This window comes from Lepidothrix coronata, unplaced genomic scaffold, assembly GCF_001604755.1.
Source record: "Lepidothrix coronata isolate B3197 unplaced genomic scaffold, Lepidothrix_coronata-1.0 Scaffold2, whole genome shotgun sequence".
In the NCBI taxonomy this organism is placed as follows: Eukaryota; Metazoa; Chordata; class Aves; order Passeriformes; family Pipridae; genus Lepidothrix; species Lepidothrix coronata.
The window spans coordinates 4,136,540-4,159,495 of NW_016690182.1; the positions used below are offsets into that span (position 1 = coordinate 4,136,540).

The following is a 22,956-nucleotide window of genomic DNA, read 5'->3' on the forward strand; positions in this document are numbered from 1 at the left end:
TGCTCAGCAACCAGCAGCATAAGAACAGCCCTTGAAATCCAGGAGAGCTTAGCAGCAGGAGGCAATAACAGCCAAGAGCCCTCAATTAATTAGCTGCACTTCTGCAGCAGGAGAAGGCTCCCTGGTAAAGCTGCCCCATGGCAGAGCCCCCTGCCAGGCTGCTGCCTGCACCCTCAGCACTGCCCAGCTCATGGCATTGCTCCACAACTCACAGGGCAACTTTCAGCTGGTTTTGTTTCCCCAGAAGACAGTGGGGGGATCTCACACTGCAGCAGCCCAGGGCCAGCTGAAAAACATCAGCAAGGGCTGTTGGCTCAACACCATCTCCCATCAGGAATGCACATGCCCATTTATAGGGACCCTGGCAAGCCAACACCTGCAGCAGGATGGTGCTCCGCTCTCACGCCTGGTTGCCCTTAGATTTCAGCAAGAAAAACAACTCTCACCCTATGCAATACAAGGTCTTGCTTAGCTGCCTTGGGCAGTAGTTAAGATTAGTTTCAGTGATTGAGACCAACTGCTTTGAGCAGGCCTGGGCAGCCAGAAAGGAGCCAAGGCGTGGGGGAAGCGAGGAACCTCGCTGATCTGAAGGGCAGAAGACCAGGAGAGCATCCCCTCACCACTCCACATCCCCTAGCAGAAACCAGGCAGTTTCATTGGGGTGGCTCACAGATCCACAGAGGTATCTGTGTAAAGGCCAAGCCACCCACATTACTCAGTCTTGCAGTGTTTTCTGCAAACTGCCCTGGCAGCATGAAGGAATTTTCCCCTTCCTCTGGAATTTGGAAGCTTAACTTCCAGGGGTAAGGGATGAGCCTGGAGATGCAGCTCCCTGCCTGGTAAGCAGAGCTGGCCCAGAAGCTGTCTCAGTTCAGCTGTTCCATCCCCATAGCACACCACTCACCTCCTGTGAGGGCAAGGCTAGCCAGGGGCTCTACAGAACAGCAGCAATTACCTGCACTTGTGTTCTCTGGCTGGGTTTTAACATATCCAAGTAGGCAGCTCAGTTTCTAAGCCAGAGAACATGAGGCCAGCTCTGCTCCTCCAGACAGCATTTCTCCAGCCTCTCATGCATTCAGTGCCATAGGGAGTGTTGTGCTTTGCAGATGGTTTAGGCATTTGGCACTTTCAAAACCAGGTTTCAGCAACTTCGGGGGTAGACAGGCCAGAGGCAGGATTGTGGCACACAGTTAGTGCATCATCTCTGGTTACCGGTGTCTCAGGGAGATCAGCTGGGTGAGTCCTTCAGAGCTGCCAGTCCCCATTTCAGCCACACCACTGGCCTCCCTCTGGGGAGCAAACGACTTCCTCTGCAGCCTGCGCTGTGTTTACCTGCTGTACTTCGCAGGTAGCAAGGCTTGCAGGATGCAGATGGTTCATCCTCCTTCTTTTCTACAGCCACCGAGACCCCCACCCCCCTCGTGCTGCAGCTGCTGCAAGAACAAACATGAGATGAGGAATATTGGTTTCGGATTTTTATTTCTTTGTACTCTTTAAGCAGGAGTGACTGAAATAGAAACCATCATGAGTCCCTTCAAGGGGAATAAAGACAGAGCAGGCTGTTGCCCCTGCCCCATGCCAACCTGTATAAACATCAGCCGTCACTGTTTAGTAACTAGATGGTTTTCAAACAAGTCCATGAACTGTCATAGACTACACAGAACAACATGCCAGTTCACAACAGGAAACAACTTATGTGTACTTCTTGATTTCATCATACAAGACTAAGACAAAAGCACCACCCATTCCTCGGAGTACATTCGACCATGCACCTTTGAAAAACGCCTTGGAGCCCTCATCCCGGGCAATCTTCCTCCAGCAGTCAAGAGTGCCAGTGTACATTATGTCAGCTGCAGAAGACAGACAGCTTTAGCAACTGGATGCCCAAGACCCCCAATATCCAGGTCAGAAATGGCCTGATGTATCTGCCAACTTCATAACCTCAAGTGCATCCCACCATTTCTTGACTGACTTTCTCCAGTATTAGTGCACTGGAGGATAAGACTGCCCAGCAGATATGCTGCTGCTGCCTTACCCCTGGGAGACACTGGAAGGACTGGTTTGAGCAGAAGGCAGCAACTGTTTGCTTTGACACCAACACTTCCAGACCCAAAAGCTATTGCACAGGTAGCCAGGCTGTGCCTGCTATGAGGGTTGTCTGTTCTTGCCCCAGAGACACCAGTTTGCAACATCCTTGGGGAAGTTCTGCTGTTCCTCCCTACTGGCAGATAAAGGGGTTTGTGCAAGCCCCTTTATAGGTGTGCTGTGCAGGCCAAGCCACCCGTGCCCCTGCCTGTCACCTGCTTCTGCAGTCCCTCCCACACCCTTCTTACAGGACATGAGGATATCTACTCGGGTTGGTGAAAGCTAAGCCACCCTCACCTCAGCTCCAACACCAACTGTTGATTCAGGGATGCCCTATATCTCTTATACAATGAAGGGGAAACTTACCTCCTTTACGGCCAGACTGCATCATCATGCGACGACGAACCGTGTCAAAGGGGTAGGAGACCAAACCGGCGACAGCAGTGACGGTCTGAGCAATCATCCAGCTGACAACGATGTGGGTGTTCTTTGGGTCTGGGAGCATGCCTGCAGGAGAGAGGCTTTGATGAGCACGGCAGGTGAGCCACCAGCGCTGCTGAAACGCACTGCAGGCCTGCTGCAGAACAGCGTCTCCCTTTCAGTGCCATTTTGGTCAACCTACCCTTGGCGGTGTCGTAGATGCCAAAGTAGGCAGCTCTGTAGATGATAATGCCCTGGACAGAGACACTGAAGCCCTGGTACAGGCCCCTGAGACCATCCGAGCGGAAGATTTTGACCAGGCAGTCACCGAGCCCGCTGAACTCCCGGTCGGCCCCGGCTTTACCCACATCCGCTGCCAGGCGGGTTCGGGCAAAGTCAAGGGGGTACACGAAGCAGAGGGAGGTCGCGCCGGCGGCACCTCCGGACGCCAGGTTACCGGCGAAGTACCGCCAGAACTGGGTCCGCTTGTCCACGCCGCCCAGGAAGATCTGCTTGTACTTATCCTTGAAGGCGAAGTTGAGGGCCTGGGTGGGGAAGTACCGGATCACATTGGCCAGGTTGCCGCGCCAGAAGGAGAGGACGCCCTGCTCCCGCGGGATGCGCACCACGCAGTCGATGATGCCCTTGTAGTGCTTGTCGGCCGAGATCTGCTTGCTGGCGTGTTGCACCTGCGGGGAGCCCACACGCCGCCGTCAGAGCCGCCACCCCGCGACCCCCCGGCCCGCCGCCGCCCCCCCTCTCCTTGCGGCGACCTTGCGGCGGCCCCCAACGCTCACCTGCAGCAGCAGCTTGACCCTCTCGATGGGCGCGACGGCGGTCTTGGAGATGGCGGCCGCCACCCCGCCGGCGAGGAAATCCTTGGCGAAGGACACGGCCGCATCGGTCATGGCGGGAGCGGCGGGAGCGGGAGGCGATGCCGGGCGAGGGAGGCGGGAGGCGGCGCTGAGGGGGGGGGCGCCGCAATGGCCGCTTATATAGGGGCGGTGGCGCGCGCGTGGGCGGGGCGCGCGCCCCGCTCGCCCGTTGGCTGCGGGAGGGGGCGGGGCCGCCGCGGCAACGGGCGGGGGGAGCGGGATGGGGGGACCGGGATCGGGATCGGGATCGGGGGGACCGGGACGGGGCACCCCGGGATGGGGGAGCCCCACATGGGGGAGCCCCACATGGGGCACCCCACCGGCACCGCGGGCGGACAGGGTTATATCTATATATGGCCCCGGCCCGGCCACACGGCTCATCCCCATCCTAGCCATGAACAGGCCCACATCCGACTGCCCCGACTCCCTGAACCTCAGCCGAGACACTCGTTCAGAGACCTCTCAGGATAATGTCCCCCCTGCACACATGATGCTCCAGGAGTCACCGAGCTCCAAGTAGTGTATGGATTCCCTCCGAATATTGCATGGATTCCCTCCGTCAATCACTGCTGAGCTCAGTTGGGGCGCTCAGACACACCCCCCACCAGGTACCACCCACCACCTCCATCGCACCGCTGCATCCAAATGTCACTCGAGTGACGCTTCACCTATCCAAGAGTTCAGCCTTGCTATTCACTGGTTGTTCATGATCACACACCATTTCACATGTTAGCGATCCACTGCTGAAGCGCTTTCTTTTGGAGCTGTCTCAAATATTAGTGCTGCCTTTTGGGGTGTTTATCATGCACAGATGTGATTACAAAGGAGAAGCTTGGTTGATAAAAGGTTAGTAAGTGATTTATAGGTTGTAGGAGTGCATTACAATAGAAAGGTGGTATTAGCACATCAGAAACAAGTTAGAGGTAACTTTTTGACTCACTTGACTCTTATGAGGTTTGAAGAGCTGATCAGACATTCATACGCACCCATCGTTCAATCTTTAAATCTATTTAGAAATACAGTATTAGTAAAAAACATACAGGTATGCTTGGAAAAGGTAAGAAATCCATTCCTTCCCAAAACGCTTACAAGTCATATCTTATTCATACATCTCCAATAAGTCCCAACATTATTACCTGCACTGCGTTGATGGAGAAACTGAGGCACAGAGAAACATGTTCACTAGACAGCTTGATTAGAGCCAAAGCACTTACAGCCTCAGTGTGATTCATGAGCCACCAGATCTGCTCTCTACCATCCTCAGCTGTAGGATACATCAACCATGAGTTTTAGGTGCAGGGCAGGCCTTACAGTTATCCCAAATCTTTCTGCAAGTTTCTCTCCATGGTCACAGACTGTTCCTGTACGGATCTACCAATGCCTCATCCCGCTGTGACTTGTCCTAACCAAGCAGATTCTGAGATTTACTTATTTCCACCCATCAGGGGTTATAAACAGTGCAAAAACACCCACAAGGAGCTGTGTAGAGCAGCAGCAAACCCTGTGCTGAGCCCAGGCTGCTGCAGCTCAGGCTGGAGCAGAACTGATGTGCACACACTTTCTCAAGGTGCCGTGATTCCCACCCTGCCACAGCCCGAGCCTGCGGGACACGCCACAAGGGGCACAGCCACCCACGGGACACGGGGTTTGGGTTTTCTATCAGAAGGCACTGGGATGGGGCTGTTCCATAACTGAACTTCTACAAAGGAACTGGAGCAATATCACAGGTCCTCAGATGATCTTTTATTGTCCAAAACCTCCCAAGGTTGGTCAGATTCCCATCAATTGCATTGGCACTGGCAGTAACCTCGTGGTCTTGCAGAGAGGCTCCTACACACAGGATCTGTCTGCAGCTCCTGGATCACAGCAGTTAAAGTGGAGCAATCACAGGTGGTGTGCACGGTGCTATTCTGCTGGCACATTCCGGGCAGCACAGCAGGCCTAGGTCTGTGCAGTGGAACTAAAAAGTGGTCTAATATAAAAATAGAGCTTTAAGAATACCAAACCAACATGACAAGGCTCGTGGCTCTGAAATACCTAACACACCTAAGAACTGCATTTTCCAGGAAATATTTCAGTTAGAGAACTTCAGGAAAACTATTTTTCAAACTGAAATAATTCACACAGGTGCAGCAGCAAGCAACACACAAGAAAGGGAGGAAGATTTCCTAGTACGCACTTAAATTTGCAAGATTGTCATTCCAGTGTATTGCAGTCCATTTTCCACATTACAGTTCTCTCTTAGCAAAAGCATAGTTGCAGCAGCATGTTTTCATCTTTGTGCTGGAGTTTCACACACAATTATTATTCTCAAGTAAGTCTCAAAAACTGAGGTGTGGATTTGGGAGCATAACTGAACTGAGACTAATTCTGGCTTGGCAGAATGCCATGTCCACACAGTATCACTAAAAAACCTGGAGACTTCAGTAGAAATTCTTGCATGTTGCATGGATTCTAGTTTGTTTTATCATGTTTGGCTGACTTGGTCTCTCAGATTGCTTAAAAAAAACCATTTGAATTTTCTTAATGGCTTTGAAGATACAATTTATAATCTCATCTCTGTTCTCTCGCGTTTCTGCAATTGTTTTAATCTCAAGTGGCTACTCAGTATTAAAAAACACCTAAAATAATGCCATTTCAAGTTCCAACAGTAGAGAGTTTTCAAATTGGTTGCAAGTCTCCTCTTCAGTATGTGGTTGCTATTTATATTGTTTATATCCATTCAGCAAATGAAATACAAGGTTTATTCTTTTCTGTCACAGGTGTCTCAGTATTAAAACCATGCAATCTGCTGAAATGCCAGTACCTGTAGCTCAGTATGTCTTTCTTGCAAAGTTCCTTAAGAAAAGTAGTTGGTATATCTGCAGTGGACACTCTGAAGTCAGTTTTCAAGAGCCGATTTCCTTGGCTCAAAATTTTCCCTTCGGAAGCGCTTTAATTCTCTCAGTTCTTGTGGCTGTAAGCTCTGGTCCACACCAGGAGTCAGCTTGTAATTTAAAGGAGATTCAATATAACCATTTCTGTACAGACAGACCCGCTTGCAGAATTCAAAGGTGCTAAACATAACACCAAAGTACGGGACAATCTGATAAAATAATAATAAAAAAGCAATATTAGACTCACTAGTAGCATTCATAGCTTAGATGTTTTAAAAAAGGAAACTTGTAGAACTTCAAATCTGATCTGCTAATAGACCTGTCCTCATTTATATAAAATCAGTCTCACTTCAAACTAGGCTGGCACCTGCAGCATGCTAGAAGTAGGAGTTTATTATTGGTATATAACTAATTATAACAATATTGTGAGGAACAAGGTCTGTGCTAGACTATAGATTATTACAACTTGTCAAATACCTAAGCCCCTGAGCATATCTTGGTAGGAAATGTGGAATTCATTCTACACACAGCAGAGTGACTGAACAATTTCCTTCTTTTTCCCATGCAGAACCAGCAGCTCTGGTGCTGTGTGGCTTTGTACCAGTCAAGGTAGGGCAGGCACAGGCAGCCCATCACAATCAATCACATTGTCACTCAATTAGCACTCATTAGCTGACCTGTATTACTCCATGTAGGTAATCCTCATCACAGCACTATAAAACGTATTTATGTACACTAAATTACCTTCTGTTTAAGTTACTGTGCTTTATTTCATGCTTTCAACTCAGCAAGGGCTGTAGTAACCAATACACATGTATTAAATAACTGGCTGAAAGTGCTGCTTTGGACTTCTGGGGAAGTGGCTTACACAAACACAATTTTCTTTACAGCTCAGTACAACATATCAAATTACTGGAGCTCAGCTGAGGAGGAGAACTCGTTTAGCTGTTCTAAGTGGATCACTTGCAATCCCCCATCCATTTCCTACCTTGTGTGTTAGCAGCACTCCCTTGCCTAAGAACATTCAAATGAGCTTGAAAGTAATGACATCTAGAAGCCAACCTTACATTTGGAGAAATACAATACAAACAAGTTCCAAGGCTGGTTTCTAACCTGTTCTGTCACAGATCAGCCGTCTATAAGCTGCTACTAAGTACACAGGAATGCCACAAACTTTATAACCCCAACTGTCCAAAACTGTCTTGATTACTTTAGGATAGTATTGGATTGGGATGAAAGTAAACCCTTACCTTGAGCAGACTGGGTGTGAGTCCATTCCAGAGTCCAAGCACACCTTTGTTCTTCACAGTTTGCCGGAAACAGTCAGCCATGCCAGTAAAATGGACATCAACTCCTCCATAGTGGGGAAGCCAAGGACTCTGGGCCTGCCAAGAGACACCCAGGGGGATTTAGAACAAGCAGAGGAAAACCAAAGTAATTAATTCTTTTCTCTATTCTGGTACATAAGGAACACTCAATGCAAGGTTTCAACAGACTGATCTGGATTCTTCCCAAAAGAATCAGCTATTTTCCATTAAAATATAAAATAAAAAGGGAGGCAATTCACTCTCTGATAGGTATGAAACAGAACAGTAATTTCACACAGCACTTCCTTTTGTGTCATGAGATAAATCCCACCCCTGTGAAGACAAACCATCCTAACCAGAGCCACATATCCCATCAGACCCATGTCTGCCAGCTGCTCAGGTCTGGGGAGAGGTATTTCACATCCCTGGCAGTGGAGCACCTATGAGAGGGAAGCCTGGGGCTGGTCCCTGAGGCCACTCTGCCTTCCTGTAACTGATGGAACCAGCTGACTCACCTCTGGCTGCCTAGGCTGTGTCTGCACTGAATGAGAAGGGTGAACTGTACTATGGGCTCAGCAGCAGCAACAGAAGGACAGAGATTTCAGCCCAGGCTGTACAAGCCCACCAAGGGCTGCAGAGCAGCAGCTGGTGCCCATGTTCCATATCAACATGTTCAGTTCATACAGACTGGTAAGTCAGCTTGGGAGCATCCTGCTGGGCTGCAGCTACATTTCCAGCTGCAGTACAGACCGTGTCTGTTCACATGGAAGAAGTGTAGTTGGTCATTTTTAACAGCTAAATCCTTTCTTCATTAATCTCCTACTGCGTTAGCACAGACAGGATAACCTGACCTTCAAAAATCCCCTCCTCATCCATCTGTGCACATGCAGCCATGGGTTTATTTTGCATTGGCAAATCAGGGTTTCACTCAAACACACGACAAATGTCACTTCTCAGTCAGGAGTGTGCGGGGACCCCAGGACACAGGTTGATGACTCACAGGTACAAACTGATCATCATAAGGCAGAAGTTTGATAGAAATGGGACTTGTACAGTGAACTCATTGATGGGTGTAATTATCCCCACATTGATCTGAAACACCATATAGTATAGCAAATTTTCCCTCCTTGGCCAGACTAATCTACAGCTTCTCAGAGCTGCTAAGCCTATGGCAAGCCTTTCATAAATGTACAAGTGGTGATGACATTTTCTAGATGCCTCAGCTATAGCATTTCAAGTACTTGGCAACTGAGATGATGGAAATGCAAACAGATCAAAACTCATGCTCTAGGTGTGTAAGAGAAATTGCTAATCAAATAGTTTAAATGCTGTTGCATTCCCTTGCATTACTGGGAAGTTTACTGCTAAGATTTATAAGTTGACAAAAAAATCCCTGATCACCCCACTCACTAACAGCAGTCTTCTTTGTCTACAAAAAAAATAAATCCACACATCATCATTTTTTTCTCTCTTTTTTTTGTGCATGATTGAATTGCATGTGAAATACTTCTTATGGCAAAAGAAACACCTCCTGCACAAAGACTTTCATGTCTGTACTGCAGAAGATGATGAATGCTGGATCTGAGACTTTAGCAACCAATTCCACTAAGAATGGTGATATTAGCAGCAGCAATGCTTAAAAGAACACTCAAATTATGTAAGTATTCCTAAAAATGCAACAGCAGTCATAGGAGAGCTGGATTCAAAAGCCTGTTCTGCTTTCTGGAATGTCAGTCAGGTTCCACGAGTTTTTTTGGTAAAGAAAGTTAAAGAAGTGATCAGGGACAAGTTTCTGAAATGCTTCAGGAAGGCAGGAATGCTGTTAACACACAATTCCCTTCCTTTTTCAGTCCCTTCGTGGTAGGCAGGGCATGGCCTGCCAGAATTAACTGCATGAGCTTGACTTAATCTCCTTCATTACTGTATACACTGCAAAGCCACATATCAAAGGTTTTGATTACAGTACTCCACCAAAACTAGCAACAAGCACAGCGCAGGTTTCAGTAAGATCCTGCACAGAGTAAACACTGCAAGAAGACAATTAAAAAGGAACAGGTAAGTCAAACACCCAGATTTCCAATGTGCCCACAGACACTGACCTCTTAAGAGATTTACTGAAAAATTATTTATAGCAACATTCACCACAGATAGAGTAGTTTTCAAGATTTCAGTCTGTGAAGTATGTGTTGCCAGTCTTTCTGCCCTACAGGAGCTGTATGTTTCTAGGACTCTACACACAGTATTTAAATAACTATTGTCCACAGAATCTCAGAATCACCTACTGCAAAAGGAAACCTAAAAACTCTATCAGTGTGTAGTTAAAACTTCAGTATTTTGGAACACAGCTGAACAAAGTTAAAATGCATTAATAAAAGAGAAATATTACCAAGGAATTTCATTTGGCACTGTTTTTAATGAAAACAATAAGTGTGGGTTTTGGGTGGTTCTTCATTACCTAAGCACGTCCACCACACTGCAATCCTCACAACCACCCCATGGCAACAGAGCCAGAAATGGAAGGAACAAAACAGATCAAACTAGTTTCTCTACCTATTTTGCAGAAACCCACTATGACATACAAATCAAACAGCCGATCTCATACCAAAAAGGTCAGGTTTACGACAGAGACATTTCACGCACCTCAGAGCAGCCTGAATTCTTTTCTTTGGACACCCCTTGATGCTATGGGCTGCTGCGTGGAAACCTGCTTGTTATGAGCACTTTTAAAGACTTCCTTCCCCCCCATTACTGCTGTCTCAAACTGCAGGAGGCTGGAGATACAATACAGCTCCCAGTGCTGATAACAGTGCCAAGGTGTTAGTCATGGTAGTAGCACAGCTAAGTTGCTTATCCCTTTACCTCTGATGGGCAATGCATTGATTAAAGCACATCAAATGCAGAACTGGCTCCATCTGCTCTCTCACAAACGCAGTATTTTCATATCCAGAGGCCACCAAGTCTACTAAGTCACTGCAATACACCCCCAAAGTCAGCACTCTGTTCTACAGGGGCAACCTAAACCCAAGAGAGACATATACAAAAAAAAAAATCCCAACTACCTGCACTCACTTTTTTTAAAAATAAAATATTTAAATCACGATGAAGTGTCATGACAAAACTCAGGTTAATTGTTCTAGTTAATTGTTACCTGAAGACTCTTCAGACACCGTCTCTCCCATTGTCTGCCTTACAAGGTGACTGCCAGGACAACATAATCCCATTTTGGGAACTAATCTCACAGACCCTTTCAGTGACTTCCCCCAGCCCCTCTCCTGTGCAGAGAAAAGCTTTTCACTGGCCTTTTGGGACATTTTGGTTTGCAATTATTTGAATTTACATGTATCAGAAACTGTCTGAAAATACTTCCCTCTCAATTCAAGTACTTCCCTCCCCTCTTCATAAATTTTGTTGGTACAAATATTTACTATTTCTTTTTTGAGTAAGCAGTACTTGTTGGCACAGAGTATGAAATACCAAGTAACAGTGAATAGCTGCCATCACCGGTATGGTACCCTGATGGTAGATAGATTAAAATTGCTTTGTTACTTCTGTATTTTCAACAGATTCAGGTGTCTTACACTTCTAATCGATTAAAAAAAAAAAAGGTACAGGAAGACACTTTACACACAGCTCAAGAGTTCACACTCTTAATCTGGAAGCTAAAAGAAGAAGTCTTTGCAGTCTGGGTTAATAAGGGCACATGCAAAGGGCAAGTGCAGCTGTAGTTCAAAGGAAAGGAAGGACAAAGATTGCAGTTCTCATTCAAGTTAATGCCATTCCAGTCATCAGAAATTTCACTCAAGCGAAGGTTGAATGCTTGAAAGAGTATTTAATTCCATTCCAAAAAGAAAGAATTAAAATGCAAATAAGTATTAATACTGGGTAGAAAAGCACTCTCTTGGGCTAATCGATCCTTCCTCCTGGAGGTCAGCATTACTTAGCAGTCATTGTCTTTTCTGTGTCAGGTTTGGTAATGCTGACTTACCTCTGGCTAAAGTCCACCCAAAGGTATTCAGGCACGTAGGAAGGTAAACCATGACAACTATCAGGATACAATCAGAGCAGAGCACAGCTGCTGACCTCCAGCTTCCTGCGCTCTAGGAACACCATGTCCTCTGTAACCTGAACTGGGGTCAAATCATCTCATCTTTCTGAGGGAGTAAAAAAGTCTGACTCTGCTTTAAATCCATTATCACCAAGCCTGTTGTACCCTGAGGCTTCGTGGCTTGTGACAGACTCCCTCCTTTATTACTGAACCTAAGCTTTCCCTGCTTTTAACACCTGTGGTATGCAGAAGTCTTTAATACAGAAGTCTTTTTCCTCAAGGTAGTGCAAACACCTTTCATGGCACCTCTGGGTGGTTTCCAAATGCCTCACGATGGTTTAGTTCAAGCCCTACAAATGGGTGCACCATTTTCATGCACGTTAGCACTAGTTTATTTAATGGTGCATAACCTTAGGCAGACCAGCTTGGTCCCACACTTCACACAGTGGACAGCAATGCTACTTCCTGCATCTTCTGATGCCTGTGTAGGAACTGAGAAGAAAATTGATTTTTTACAGGACTGTAGCTTTCTAGAGGACATATTTCCACTGGCCTGGCAGCCACTGGTGAATGAGGTAAGGACCTACATCAAATCAAAATAAATCAGATATAAAAGCAAAGTGTCTATCAAGTTTTAGCTCCTCCTTATGGAGTACCTTGCATAATTAGTCACGTCACATGTCATAAGCACAGACAACTGAATACAAAACTGTCCTGTATAACTGATGCAAAAGTACTCATGTTGGGGTAACAGTGATAGCTGTACCTCCAGAGACATTATTGTCCCCTGGCTGAAAGTGATGGCTATAATAGCTGTGTGTGCACAGCAGCGAACCCAACCTGTGTCAGGCTGTGCCAGCTGGGTGAGCTTACTGAGTTTAAAACGGTGTGCTGAGTTAACCCATCTGATCTGGCCCAAAGCAGATTAAAGAGCTCTCACTCACACCACACTGATCACAGGGCTGCAGAGGCTGTAAGAGGCTGGCAGCCATGCTCAGCTGGCACTGCCAAATCCAGGACTGGGAGTGTGTGGCCACTTCAGCGTCTGGGAAAACCATTTGGAGAGAATTGCATTCTGCCCTCCCTCAGACTTCCTGCATTTCAAACGGGTGCAGTGTTTTCCTGCTTTTCTTCAGCAGGCCACTGTGTTGCAGTGCTACTGCTGTAAGCTACTGCTGTATTCTACTTCAGGGTGAGCATTACATAATTATCACACCACAGATTCTTGGATGAACAGGGTTAGAGATGATTTTCATAGCATGAGCTGTCACAAGGCAGACCTCACTGCTAGATCAGCCCAGTCCTAATTCCAATTCTTGATTTACAATTTTTTTCTCTTATTCAGTTTTTCTACTAATACTTCTCAGTGTTTCAACTTAACAGATAGTCTTCATGATTCTCTCCTATGGAAGTCTGGGGATTTAAGAGAAATGCCTCTGAGGTTTGCTCAGATGCACAAAAGCTGATCTATGCTGTTAGAGAAAGCAAAGCCCATATTATGCTCTCTATCTTTTTTCAGGCATTGTCTCAACGATTTACTGGACCAAATACTTCCCAAAGCAGTAGGGCACTATTTTGCAACAGCTTCAGAAAAAGTGGTATAAAATATTTTTATAGCAACATCAACAAAACAATAGAAAATGCTGGTAGCTCAAAGCATTTAGACATAGCGGAAACCAGAAGGAAGGAATGGATTTTACCACAACCAGAATCTGACATCTATTACCTATTTGCTGGTAATCAGAGGAGCCAGGCTGGTCCCAAGTTCAAGCATGACTCAGGATGTGTGGACCTGGCTGATGTCTGAATCCCAGCAGCAAGAAGAAGGGGAGATCATAGGGAAAAGTAAGAAAAGTAAGAACTCACAATGTAGCCTCCCCTTAGAGATGAGACTCCAAAATATTTCACCTATCTGTGCAATTATTTTCACAACACTTGAAGGAAGTTAATGTATCTGAAATCTCCACTCTTCTGTCAAGTTTAGTTGGAAGTTGGACAGTAGGATCAAAAGTTATTGGGGGCAAGGACAAGGACAGGCAGCTCGCAACCATATAAGCCTTACTTACACAGGAAATCATAATAGTAATATTGCTACCTATTTGCTTCCACACAATGGAACTTGCCACTCTGTGTGGTCAAAATTTTCAAGGCTCCCATGGCGTTCACTATTAAAGGGTCTCCCTGCTCAAAGACTCAGAGCACGTATGCTTTCGAGATGTCGTGTGAACCACATGACCCAAAAAGGATTTCTTATTTTTAAATCAGGTCATGACTCCAATAACTTTCATATTCCCAGCTGACAAGAACACAGATCTCACCACCAGCAGCGACACCACAGCTTGTGAGCTTCCCAAGGCTGCCACGCCAGCCCAGAGACCATCCCCAAAGACAGAGCACTCTTTGCAAGTTACTCATGTTTAAGCAAAGCAGGAGCACTGTCTCCTCATCTCAGCAGGCAAGAGGACCATTTATCATTTTCTTTTCCAAAACTTTGTTCATAACCCAGCCACTGGGTTCTAACTACGACTTTTACCATGCAAGGAACATAGGGGACTGTTTTTAAATAAATACTTAAACAACTACTACTTTTAAGGAGAGGCTTTTACTTTAAATTAGCTACCTTACAAAGGGAATAACTTCCTAATTTTCTCCAGGTTATTAAGAACTCATAGCATTTACAACAGATTTCACACTTGCAGAGCACCCCATGTTCCAAAAAACTAAAAAAAAACCAACAAAAAACCCAAAATGCATTGCAGATTTATAGGCAGCTGAGGCCAAACTGATTCACTTTTGTCACTGAAAAGAGGCCACTTCTTGGGTGACACATGGCAGCAGTCTACACTAACCAAGAACAGTGAGCCTGTTTGTTTGTGGGAGTGAAGAGAAGTCAAAGCCTGGATTTTAAAAGAGAAAGATCAGTACTGAATAATGCTTTTCCCACAGAGATGTCCTCACAGCTTGAGGATGCAGTGCAGTCAGCACCAAAAATCTGCAAAAGTCAGCACCACTGAATCCTGCAGTGTACTAACAGTATGCTTATTCTGTATTGCAAGGGTTTTATAGCAAAACTATACCTGAGTAGCACTTACTGGTGAAGGAGAGTTTAAGACAAGTTTTAGTCACAGACATCAAAACAAATTATACCATCAAAATATGGGGAGAGGGCTGAGCTTCTGAAAACCATGCAAAGTTTGTTCATCTGAGCAGGTGAGGAGTAACTGTACAGTTGGTAGAATATCTGTGAAATTTTGGGGACATCTTTGTGCATTTTGCCTTACAAAACTACCAAAGTCACAGGTCAGTTTGGAATGGAGGCTGAGAAGTGACACCCCAGGGTATCTGAGCCCACCTCTGCATGTCACGAGCACAGAGGGAAGTACTAAACTTGGGTATTGGGTTTGCATTGACCATTTGCATGCTTGTAGATTTTCAGTTCCACACATAGCCTGGGATTGGTGCCATCCTAATAATAATCTTCTGTACAGCCTGTAACAGCTCTAAATTCATCTTCCCTTACTGAAATGCCACAGCTCAGTCCAACAGGCATTTATGAATGTTATCATAGGCAAAAAGATGATGTGGGGGAGTGGAAACATATTACCAGTGCTTCCCTTAGACTCATTCAAAGGAAGAGATTTTCCTGCTGAAGGTAAAAAAAAATGAAAAAGAAAAAAGTGTTCTTGTATGCCAGTCTGCAAGTTAAAAGTGCAGTACTTGAATATGGCTTAGAAACTGGATTTAACAAAGAAAATGATATTGTGAGTTAAGGAAGGAAAGCCAAGAACAACAGTCAGCAGGATATAAAGATCAGTACGTTTTTGTTCAGAAACAGACACATCATAAAAGTGAACCAGGAAAACATTTAATATGGAACATGCCTTTGAATAACCCTCTCCTTCACTAATCCCCTTCTACAGAAGCACAACAAAAGCCATATTTCCATGCTGAAACATGCATACAGTACCTCTGAATTCTCTAACATGCCAATCAGGAGCAAAGTGAAGAAAGGAAGACAAAGGAATAAAATTAGGATAAACACAACATAGAGGACTCACATATTCAGTAAGACTCGCTCACATTGATTAACATTTCTTATAAGAAAAACATTAAAATGTATTTAACAAATACAACATCTTTGTAAAGAAAAAAAAAGCAAACCCGGTAAAGATAATTCTAACAGCAAAGGGGGAAGGAGCCATGGTTACAGAACAAATCTGACATCATAAATCATCACCACAGCACAGAGGAAGAATTGTTCGCTGACAGTCAGCTCCTACTCCCACAGCTGCCAGTGACAGAAGCAGCTGATGTCAGAAGTGTAGGATTCAGATACGTAGAATGAGAAAGGATGAAACAAAATTATTACAATGGAGATTAAAAATAGCACCTTATCCTTCCTCCCATAGCAGAATTAATTTGCTAGTCTATGCAAACAAATCAAACAGATTGTCCAGATGAGGAGCTGGATGGAGCTAACTCGTTCAAGAACTGCCTAGCATATCAGGTAAAGACCTGAGCTGGGTGTCCTGGTCTCAGGCTTGTTCTCCATCCTGGAATCAATGAAGGCTGCCTTGTGTCCTAGTTTCTCATTTTTTGAAGCTCCTGAGACTGCCTTACAACTCCCTTGTTCCCCATCACCATCTCAGCTTCACTGGAAAAGTCTTCTTTTGTAACATACTCCCTCCATCTGTTAGATCAGTGGGACAGAAGGGAGGGAAGAGGAATCTGATAGTGATCTCCTCAGTGTGCTGGGTTCCTCTTCATACACAAACCCAGCGTTCACCGCTCCAAAACAAAGCCAGCACTTCCCTTCGTTCACTGCAGAGCACACACCAGGCCCAGGGGAGCTGAAGGCTTTGGTATCCCCTCTTTCTATCAGCTAGAAAGGTGGATCACTGAATGGAGGCTGATCAGAATAAGATGTCTGAGAAAAACTGATCAGAAGTATCTGCCTCCCTGCTTTCTACAGAACTCCAAACTGTCTTGAGCTCTTTTCCCCCCCATTCTTTATTCTCCCCCTTTCTAGGTCCATCCCTTCACATGATATCTTTTCTGGTGCTGTACTAGACATTTCTCTCTTCTGACCACCACCCCACAAACTGAACAGACCAGGAGGTAAGGGCAAAGCAGAGCTGATCCCTGCAAAGCTGGGCTGTACCCTGGTGCTAACTGTGAAAACCAAACTTCTTGGATGACCTTGCATGAGTTCCAGTGAGCTTTTGGTGTCAGTTGTGGTGTGATGTGCAACAGGTCTCTTTTCTGATCAAGCCTCCACGATTTAAATAATTTCCAGTATCAAACAAATTACAGAATTTCACACCTGGGCAGCTGTTTTTTCTGAGACATCTTTGCCTTCTCCCATGCCTTCAGAATAAACCACTGAACAGGAGGTGTTTCTCTAAGCTCAGACAAAAACTATTCAGTTGTTGCAATGTACTTATGAGGGAAAAAACCCTCTCTTGATGAGCCTTTTTTTTTTCCATGCAAAGTATTTTTAGCATCTCCACTTCCTACATACTTAGGCAGTAAATCCAGTTCCCTTATTTCTGGAAGTGCTGATCAGATGACTTAAGCATCCTTTAGGTGGAAGAGCACGGCCTAGTGGCAGGAAAATGAAACATGGGCCTGTCCCACTTCTTCACTTTCCTGTCACAGCTTGACACAGAACCTCACACCAGTCACAGCTGAAAGCTACTTTTGAACTGATTCCAAAAACTGAATGTCCAAGTAACTGTTGTATCAACAGAAGACTTTAAAAGGGAAACAGTACAGTAAATGCCTTTCTTTTCTTTTATTCTTTAGGGCAACAGTATTGCTGTGAGCTGAAGGATATAAAGGAAAAGATGACTTGTGAGGAGTAATTGCTTTTCTTAGACCCACTTATACAGCCGGAAAAAAACGATGAAGTTTTCGTGCTCAGAATGTCTCTCACCTGAGACATTTTATAAGATAACTAATGAAAGGCCTCAGATTAAAACTTGACTTCTGGACACATCAACTACATGAGCTGGTCTAATAAAAGCCATTACTTCTCCTGCTGAGGTCCTTTGTTACGAGATGGAGAGAGACAGTGAAGGCTTCTGTGACATGACATCTAAGCCCTGAAAAGGGGAACTCGGGGAGCAGGAGAGGGAAATTCACAGTTTCACTGACCTTTTGCTACCTTGTGGCTTGTCAACCTGGCTAAAACTTGATGAAGGGGAGAGGGACCTACATAATGCTGTCACACCAAATGACTGGGTTTTTTATAAGATCACAGAAGCTTCCTATAAATCTGCAGTCCCATGAACCAGGATGAAAAACCAAACTCATGTGCCCCAGTCAGAGAGCCACCAGACAATGACAGCTATTCACTGTGACTCTATTGGATGAAGTTCTAATGAAAAGTCAGTATCATCAAGTGAATTATGTCAGATGGAAGCTGGGGGTAGGGTTGTTCTGTGGGGTTTGGGTCTTTTTTATATTATTATTATTAAACTTTTGGGAGAAAGGATCACAAGATACAGTAACTCTCATGTTGCTGATGCTCCAGGAAAACAGCAGAACCAGCAGCTGCTAAGTCCCTCATTAACCAGTGGAGTCAGAAATAAAAACAAGGACAGTTATGACCCTTCAGACTTAATACTTGCTGTGGAAGTTTGTTGTGGTTGCCAGAACTTAGGTGAGGCATAAATGGCAGACACACAGGCTCTGCAAATGACATGGATCTTCCTGCCTACCACCAAGGGGACTGAATTTCTGCAGCTGGCAAACTTTCACCCTGTATTTCATAGAAGGCTTGCCACTTCTGAACTTTGAGAATCTGATGGAACTACTATGAAAAAGAAAAGAAATAAAGCTACAGACACAGAGTCTGAGAGCACACATATATCCCATGGTAGTACTTGAACCCACGTTAAAAGCATAACAACCCACTTGTAACAATAATATCCAGACTAAAAACAAAACAACAACAACAACAAAACAACAAAACCCCAAATAAAGAAAAAGCCCAACAAAGCCAAACCCAAAGTCTATGTAGCCTCCTGGTAAGAAAAATAAAGCAGCACTCATGATCACCTCGCTAGTCTTGTCCCAAGCTCTTGCAACAAGCACCTGTAACAAAGTACTGGTAACATGAATGCTCTGTACCTGCATCTTCCTCTTGACAGTCTCAAAAGGGAAAGAAAGTGTCTGGGCCACACCAGCTGCTACACAGCCATTTATGAAGTTCTGAAGAGGAGTGAACCGAACTATGGGCTCTTGCCAGATTTTGTCCAGACTGATGTAAACAAAGAATGAGCCTGCAGAAAATGGGACAGCACCTAGAAAGCAAACAAGACAGGTTTATCTCAACACACTGTACATTAAGAGAACAGAGCTGCTCACCACATAGCCTAGAAAGACGGGAGGGGTTGCTGCCAGTTTACACCTTGCATTCCTCAAACCCAATCCAGATTTTGAAGAACTTTAGTCTATGGTTTGCCACCAAACACCCATATTGTAGCATCTAGATGTGCAGTTAGGGACATACATTTACATATTAAAACTTGCATGCTATCAGAATGAACTGCTTTAGACTCATGACAGGTCAGTTCTTTCTCCAGGTTACCTTTTTTTCTGACAAGCTCTTTCCCAGTCCAACCCAACCCTAGCACTTGTATAGGTAAACAGAGCTATGTCTTCAGTCAAGCTCATGAAGGATAATTCTGGTCTCTTTTGCTTGTTTCATGCTCTCATCAATTTTATAGTGGGATTATACATTTATTATTATTGTTGTTGTTGTTATGCATTTTTTATAGTGTCATGTTGTGAAAAAGTGGACTCAAAGTTAAATGGCATTTTTAGAGGCTATGGAGAGTAAATAAATAATTAAAATCTCATTTTAAGTAAAGACAGAATATAACTAATCTTAACCTTTCACATCAGTTATGCACTGCTTGCTCATACTGGTTTTGCTGAACTGCTTGGGAGACACTCTTACACCTAGACAGCAATTAGGAATACTCTGTGTGTGTATATATTTAAAGAGTTTAATAGTGAAAATCATGCATCCAAGCACAACTACTACCTAAATCTAGTACTATCATCTATAAAAAAAGGTAAAGAGGATACATAAATGCTACACACATGGTCATGATTTGAAAGAATAAAGCTGCAGCAGAGGTAATTGCAGTGCCTTGTAAATCTACACATCTTCTACAAGAAAACACTTCTATTTGCTTTTGAAATCAAGTGAGCAAGTGAACCCACTACACAGCTGCAACAAACAACAGGCAATGAAGTGATTTCCCCTGTTATTATTTTACCTAATATAGCTGGTGAAACACCACGGTAGAGAGCACGGAGTCCTTCTTGATGATAAATTTTGTAAAAAGCATGAAGAATTCCCTCATAAGATGGTTCCAGTCGGTTCTGCACAATGAGCCGTGTTTTAATCACGTCAGTGGGGTATGTCACGATGGTTGCAACCATGCCAGCCAGACTTCCTGCCATGATGGCTCTCCAGTGGGAGACATGACCCAACTCATCCGCGAAAAGTATAACAAGTCTAAAGTAAACACATAAAAGAAGTCCTATTAGTGACACTGTGAACATGAAAACACATGAAAAATTAAGGAAGATAATTCCTGATGCAATTGTTCTTCTGCCCACAGGCCCTTTCAGCAGCAGGAATTGAAACTTTAATATGTAAATCATCGAAGATCTTTATGTAACACCACACAAGCATCCATCTACAGGGTGAAAATCTCCCTTTTACATTTTCATCTACCGGATGAAAATTACCATGACTCAAAACATGTCTGCATGAAATTATCTGATCATCAGTCATCAGTTAGAGACATTGATCCAATACACCAGCCAAAGTTATCTCGTAAGAAGAAATATGTAGATAATGTCATCACAGGCCTTCCGAGAACAACTGAACCTTCCTCTGTTGCTTGTGTTAGAACAGGAGGATCCACATGGATATGCCTCTAGAGAAGACTTATGTCCACGCACTACTATGCAGAGGAGGTTAAGTCTAAATTTGAAATTTTGAAATTGAAGCAGAGTTTTAAAGGCTACACACAACTCATGCATTTGTGCTGCAGAGAAGGACTTTTCTGTGGCATGGCACTCCTACATCAGGGACCAGTGTTATGGAGGCAGCAAGAAGTAAGTAAAAACATCCAAGAAGAGAGTTTTAGCTGGAGGTAAAGAAACTTATCCTATTTTGGAAGCATTAACTAAACTGCCTAAACAGCAGATCTACATTTAACCCACATGGTGCAACCATGTCCAAAACAAAATGATTTGCAAATATTTACAAGTCACTGCTTGCTCGGCTGATGTTTTTTCACAGGAACGTGCATTTGCTACTGGATGACAGATCCCTGCACCTACTTGTCCTGAGCCCTGGAAGAGCCCAGGGCAGAAAGCCCAGCCAAGCAGAAGCAAAAGGGCATAAACCTTTTTTCCCCATGTGTCTTGTACAGTCCTTAAACCCACACTGCCTGATTTTCCTGTGTGTGCACAAATGCGTGGGGAGGGTGGTGAGGTGTCTCCAGGTACTACCCAGATAACATTTGAAACTGCCACGGAATGACAGCCCGTGCCCAGTAATTGCTGATGGAGTGTGGGGTCAGCCAACCCGCCCTTGCCCAGCCAGCTCCACCCACACCCCTGTCCCCAGGGTGCTGGCTGTGCTCAGCCCCACTCCTCCTGCCACTGGAGTTACCGTTTACTTAAGCTGCCCTCTAACACTTCTCTTTTTGTGTTTCTTGCCTTCATACACACCATTCTCCTACTAGAAAACACATTGAAAAATCCCCAAATAATGTATCGAGGAATAAGTATTTTTTTTCATATTTATTTAATTTCCTGATAGCCTACTTCACGTTCAGAACACCCTGTGCAAACAGAGACAAAATATGGCCTTGCACAGGGAATACACTGTTTCAAGCTAAAAGAACAGTGACATTAGTTAGTTCTTTTGCTCAAAATCGACTGGTTTATACCGGTGCAACACACCACCTTTTCTGGGAATTTTAAATGACGTTTAAATCACTGTTTGTGCCTTCCCATTGCCATTATCCCTCCCCTGTGACCACTGTGTGTATTATGGCACAACAAAGCTGCCCAGTTTTAGGGTCACTTCATCTGTGGTCTCCTGAAGGGCACAGGCAGCACTGGGTGAGTGACCTACTGGGGCAGATGAGTGACAAACCCAGCGGACTGGCAGTGCCAGTGAGCCCAGGCTGCTGCCCAAGAACCGAATAACCCACCGCCCAGCTGGGTGGAAATGTCATGTGCTGCCGTGAACAGCTGACTGTGATAAAAAAAAAAAAAATAGAAGAACGAAGCCCAACCCCCCGAGCGGCAAAAACATGCTGGTGCGTGCGAACAGTCAGGCACTCCCTGGAAGGGCTGAGAGATACTGGCAGAAAACGGGAATCCTAGGAAACAGCACGGTCGGCAGAGCTCGGTCAGCACTGCTCCACGTTGATCCTGCTGCAGCCCTTCCAGCGTTTACCTTAGTTTAATGGCAGTGCATTATCGAAAACAAGATCTTAAAACAAATAATGTCACATATCAACGTCAAAACTTATCTAATTTGCTTAACAACTGCTGCACGACCGGGTAAAATAATTGATTCGTGATTTCGCTATTTTCTTTGATATAGACAACATAAATACTCGAGAGCGTATAAATGAATAAAATAAATTGGTTGCAAAGAACAGATGTGGCAGCCACATCTGCGGGTTGTGCTGTAACTTCATTTCTAAAGGAACCTGAGCAGAAGAGTTTTAAGACTATTGACCCTTCATGACTTGAAAGAACACCTATGACTTTATAAGAAACTGCTGGTGACTAACACCTAGACTTTATAAGCAATTGCTGGCATACCACCAGGCCCTTGGAATCGCTACGCGCTGAATAAACTAAATAAATTATTAAGAAATTATGATTCAGGGTCCGTGCCTCTGGGGGGAGAGAGGGGGCGAAACCAGAGACACCAGACTAAACTCTCCACCTTCCCCCCCCGTGTTCGCAGCAGACAGGACAGCCGGGGCGAGCGCGGACCCTCCGGGAGCCCCCCCGGCCCCTTACCGGCGGGAGGCGGCGATCTGGAGCGCGCTGTAGGGGCAGAGGCGCAGGCAGGCGGTGAGGTTCCCCTTCCAGAGGGCCCGCAGGCCCTCGGTGCGGCACAGGCAGCGCCCGGCTTCGCGCAGCCCCCGCCGGCAGTGCCAGGTGCCCACCTGCGCCAGCACCGTCAGCAGCTCCAGCGGCGCCGTCAGGCTCAAGCTCAGCGCGCCCGCCAGCCCCGCGCAGCCCAGCCGCTGCAGGGCGGTCACCCGGCCGTCCCGCCGCAGGGTGGCCAT

At 45.2% G+C, this 22,956-nt stretch overlaps 2 protein-coding genes across 6 annotated transcripts; both read right to left on the bottom strand.

The window, feature by feature from the left end:
* Positions 1-1,460: 1,460 nt before the first annotated feature.
* On the bottom strand, positions 1,461-6,301 carry SLC25A5 (solute carrier family 25 member 5). 3 transcript variants are annotated; one of them, XM_017817292.1, is made up of 6 exons: positions 6,187-6,301; positions 4,321-4,386; positions 3,303-3,468; positions 2,708-3,194; positions 2,452-2,592; positions 1,461-1,850 (listed from the first exon to the last, which is right to left on the bottom strand). In XM_017817292.1, exons 2-6 carry the CDS (start codon positions 4,368-4,370, stop codon positions 1,693-1,695), a joined length of 1,002 nt encoding a protein of 333 aa, XP_017672781.1. In that variant the 5' UTR covers positions 4,371-4,386; positions 6,187-6,301; the 3' UTR covers positions 1,461-1,692. The 3 variants fall into 3 exon arrangements, with proteins under 3 accessions (XP_017672781.1, XP_017672770.1, XP_017672762.1); XM_017817281.1 differs by lacking the exon at positions 6,187-6,301 and adding an exon at positions 5,560-5,662; XM_017817273.1 differs by lacking the exon at positions 6,187-6,301 and adding an exon at positions 4,517-4,917.
* On the bottom strand, positions 4,221-22,956 carry SLC25A43 (solute carrier family 25 member 43). Of its 3 annotated transcripts, none has more exons than XR_001875185.1 (6): positions 22,685-22,956; positions 19,900-20,141; positions 18,743-18,915; positions 7,507-7,641; positions 6,187-6,465; positions 4,221-4,386 (listed from the first exon to the last, which is right to left on the bottom strand). XR_001875185.1 is itself a non-coding variant. In XM_017817252.1 (5 exons), the coding sequence occupies exons 1-5, from the start codon at positions 22,954-22,956 to the stop codon at positions 6,262-6,264; spliced, it is 1,026 nt and encodes a 341-aa protein (XP_017672741.1). In that variant the 3' UTR covers positions 5,109-6,261. The 3 variants fall into 3 exon arrangements, 1 of the variants encoding a protein (XP_017672741.1); XR_001875184.1 differs by lacking the exon at positions 4,221-4,386 and adding an exon at positions 5,109-5,340; XM_017817252.1 differs by lacking the exon at positions 4,221-4,386 and having other exon boundaries at positions 5,109-6,465.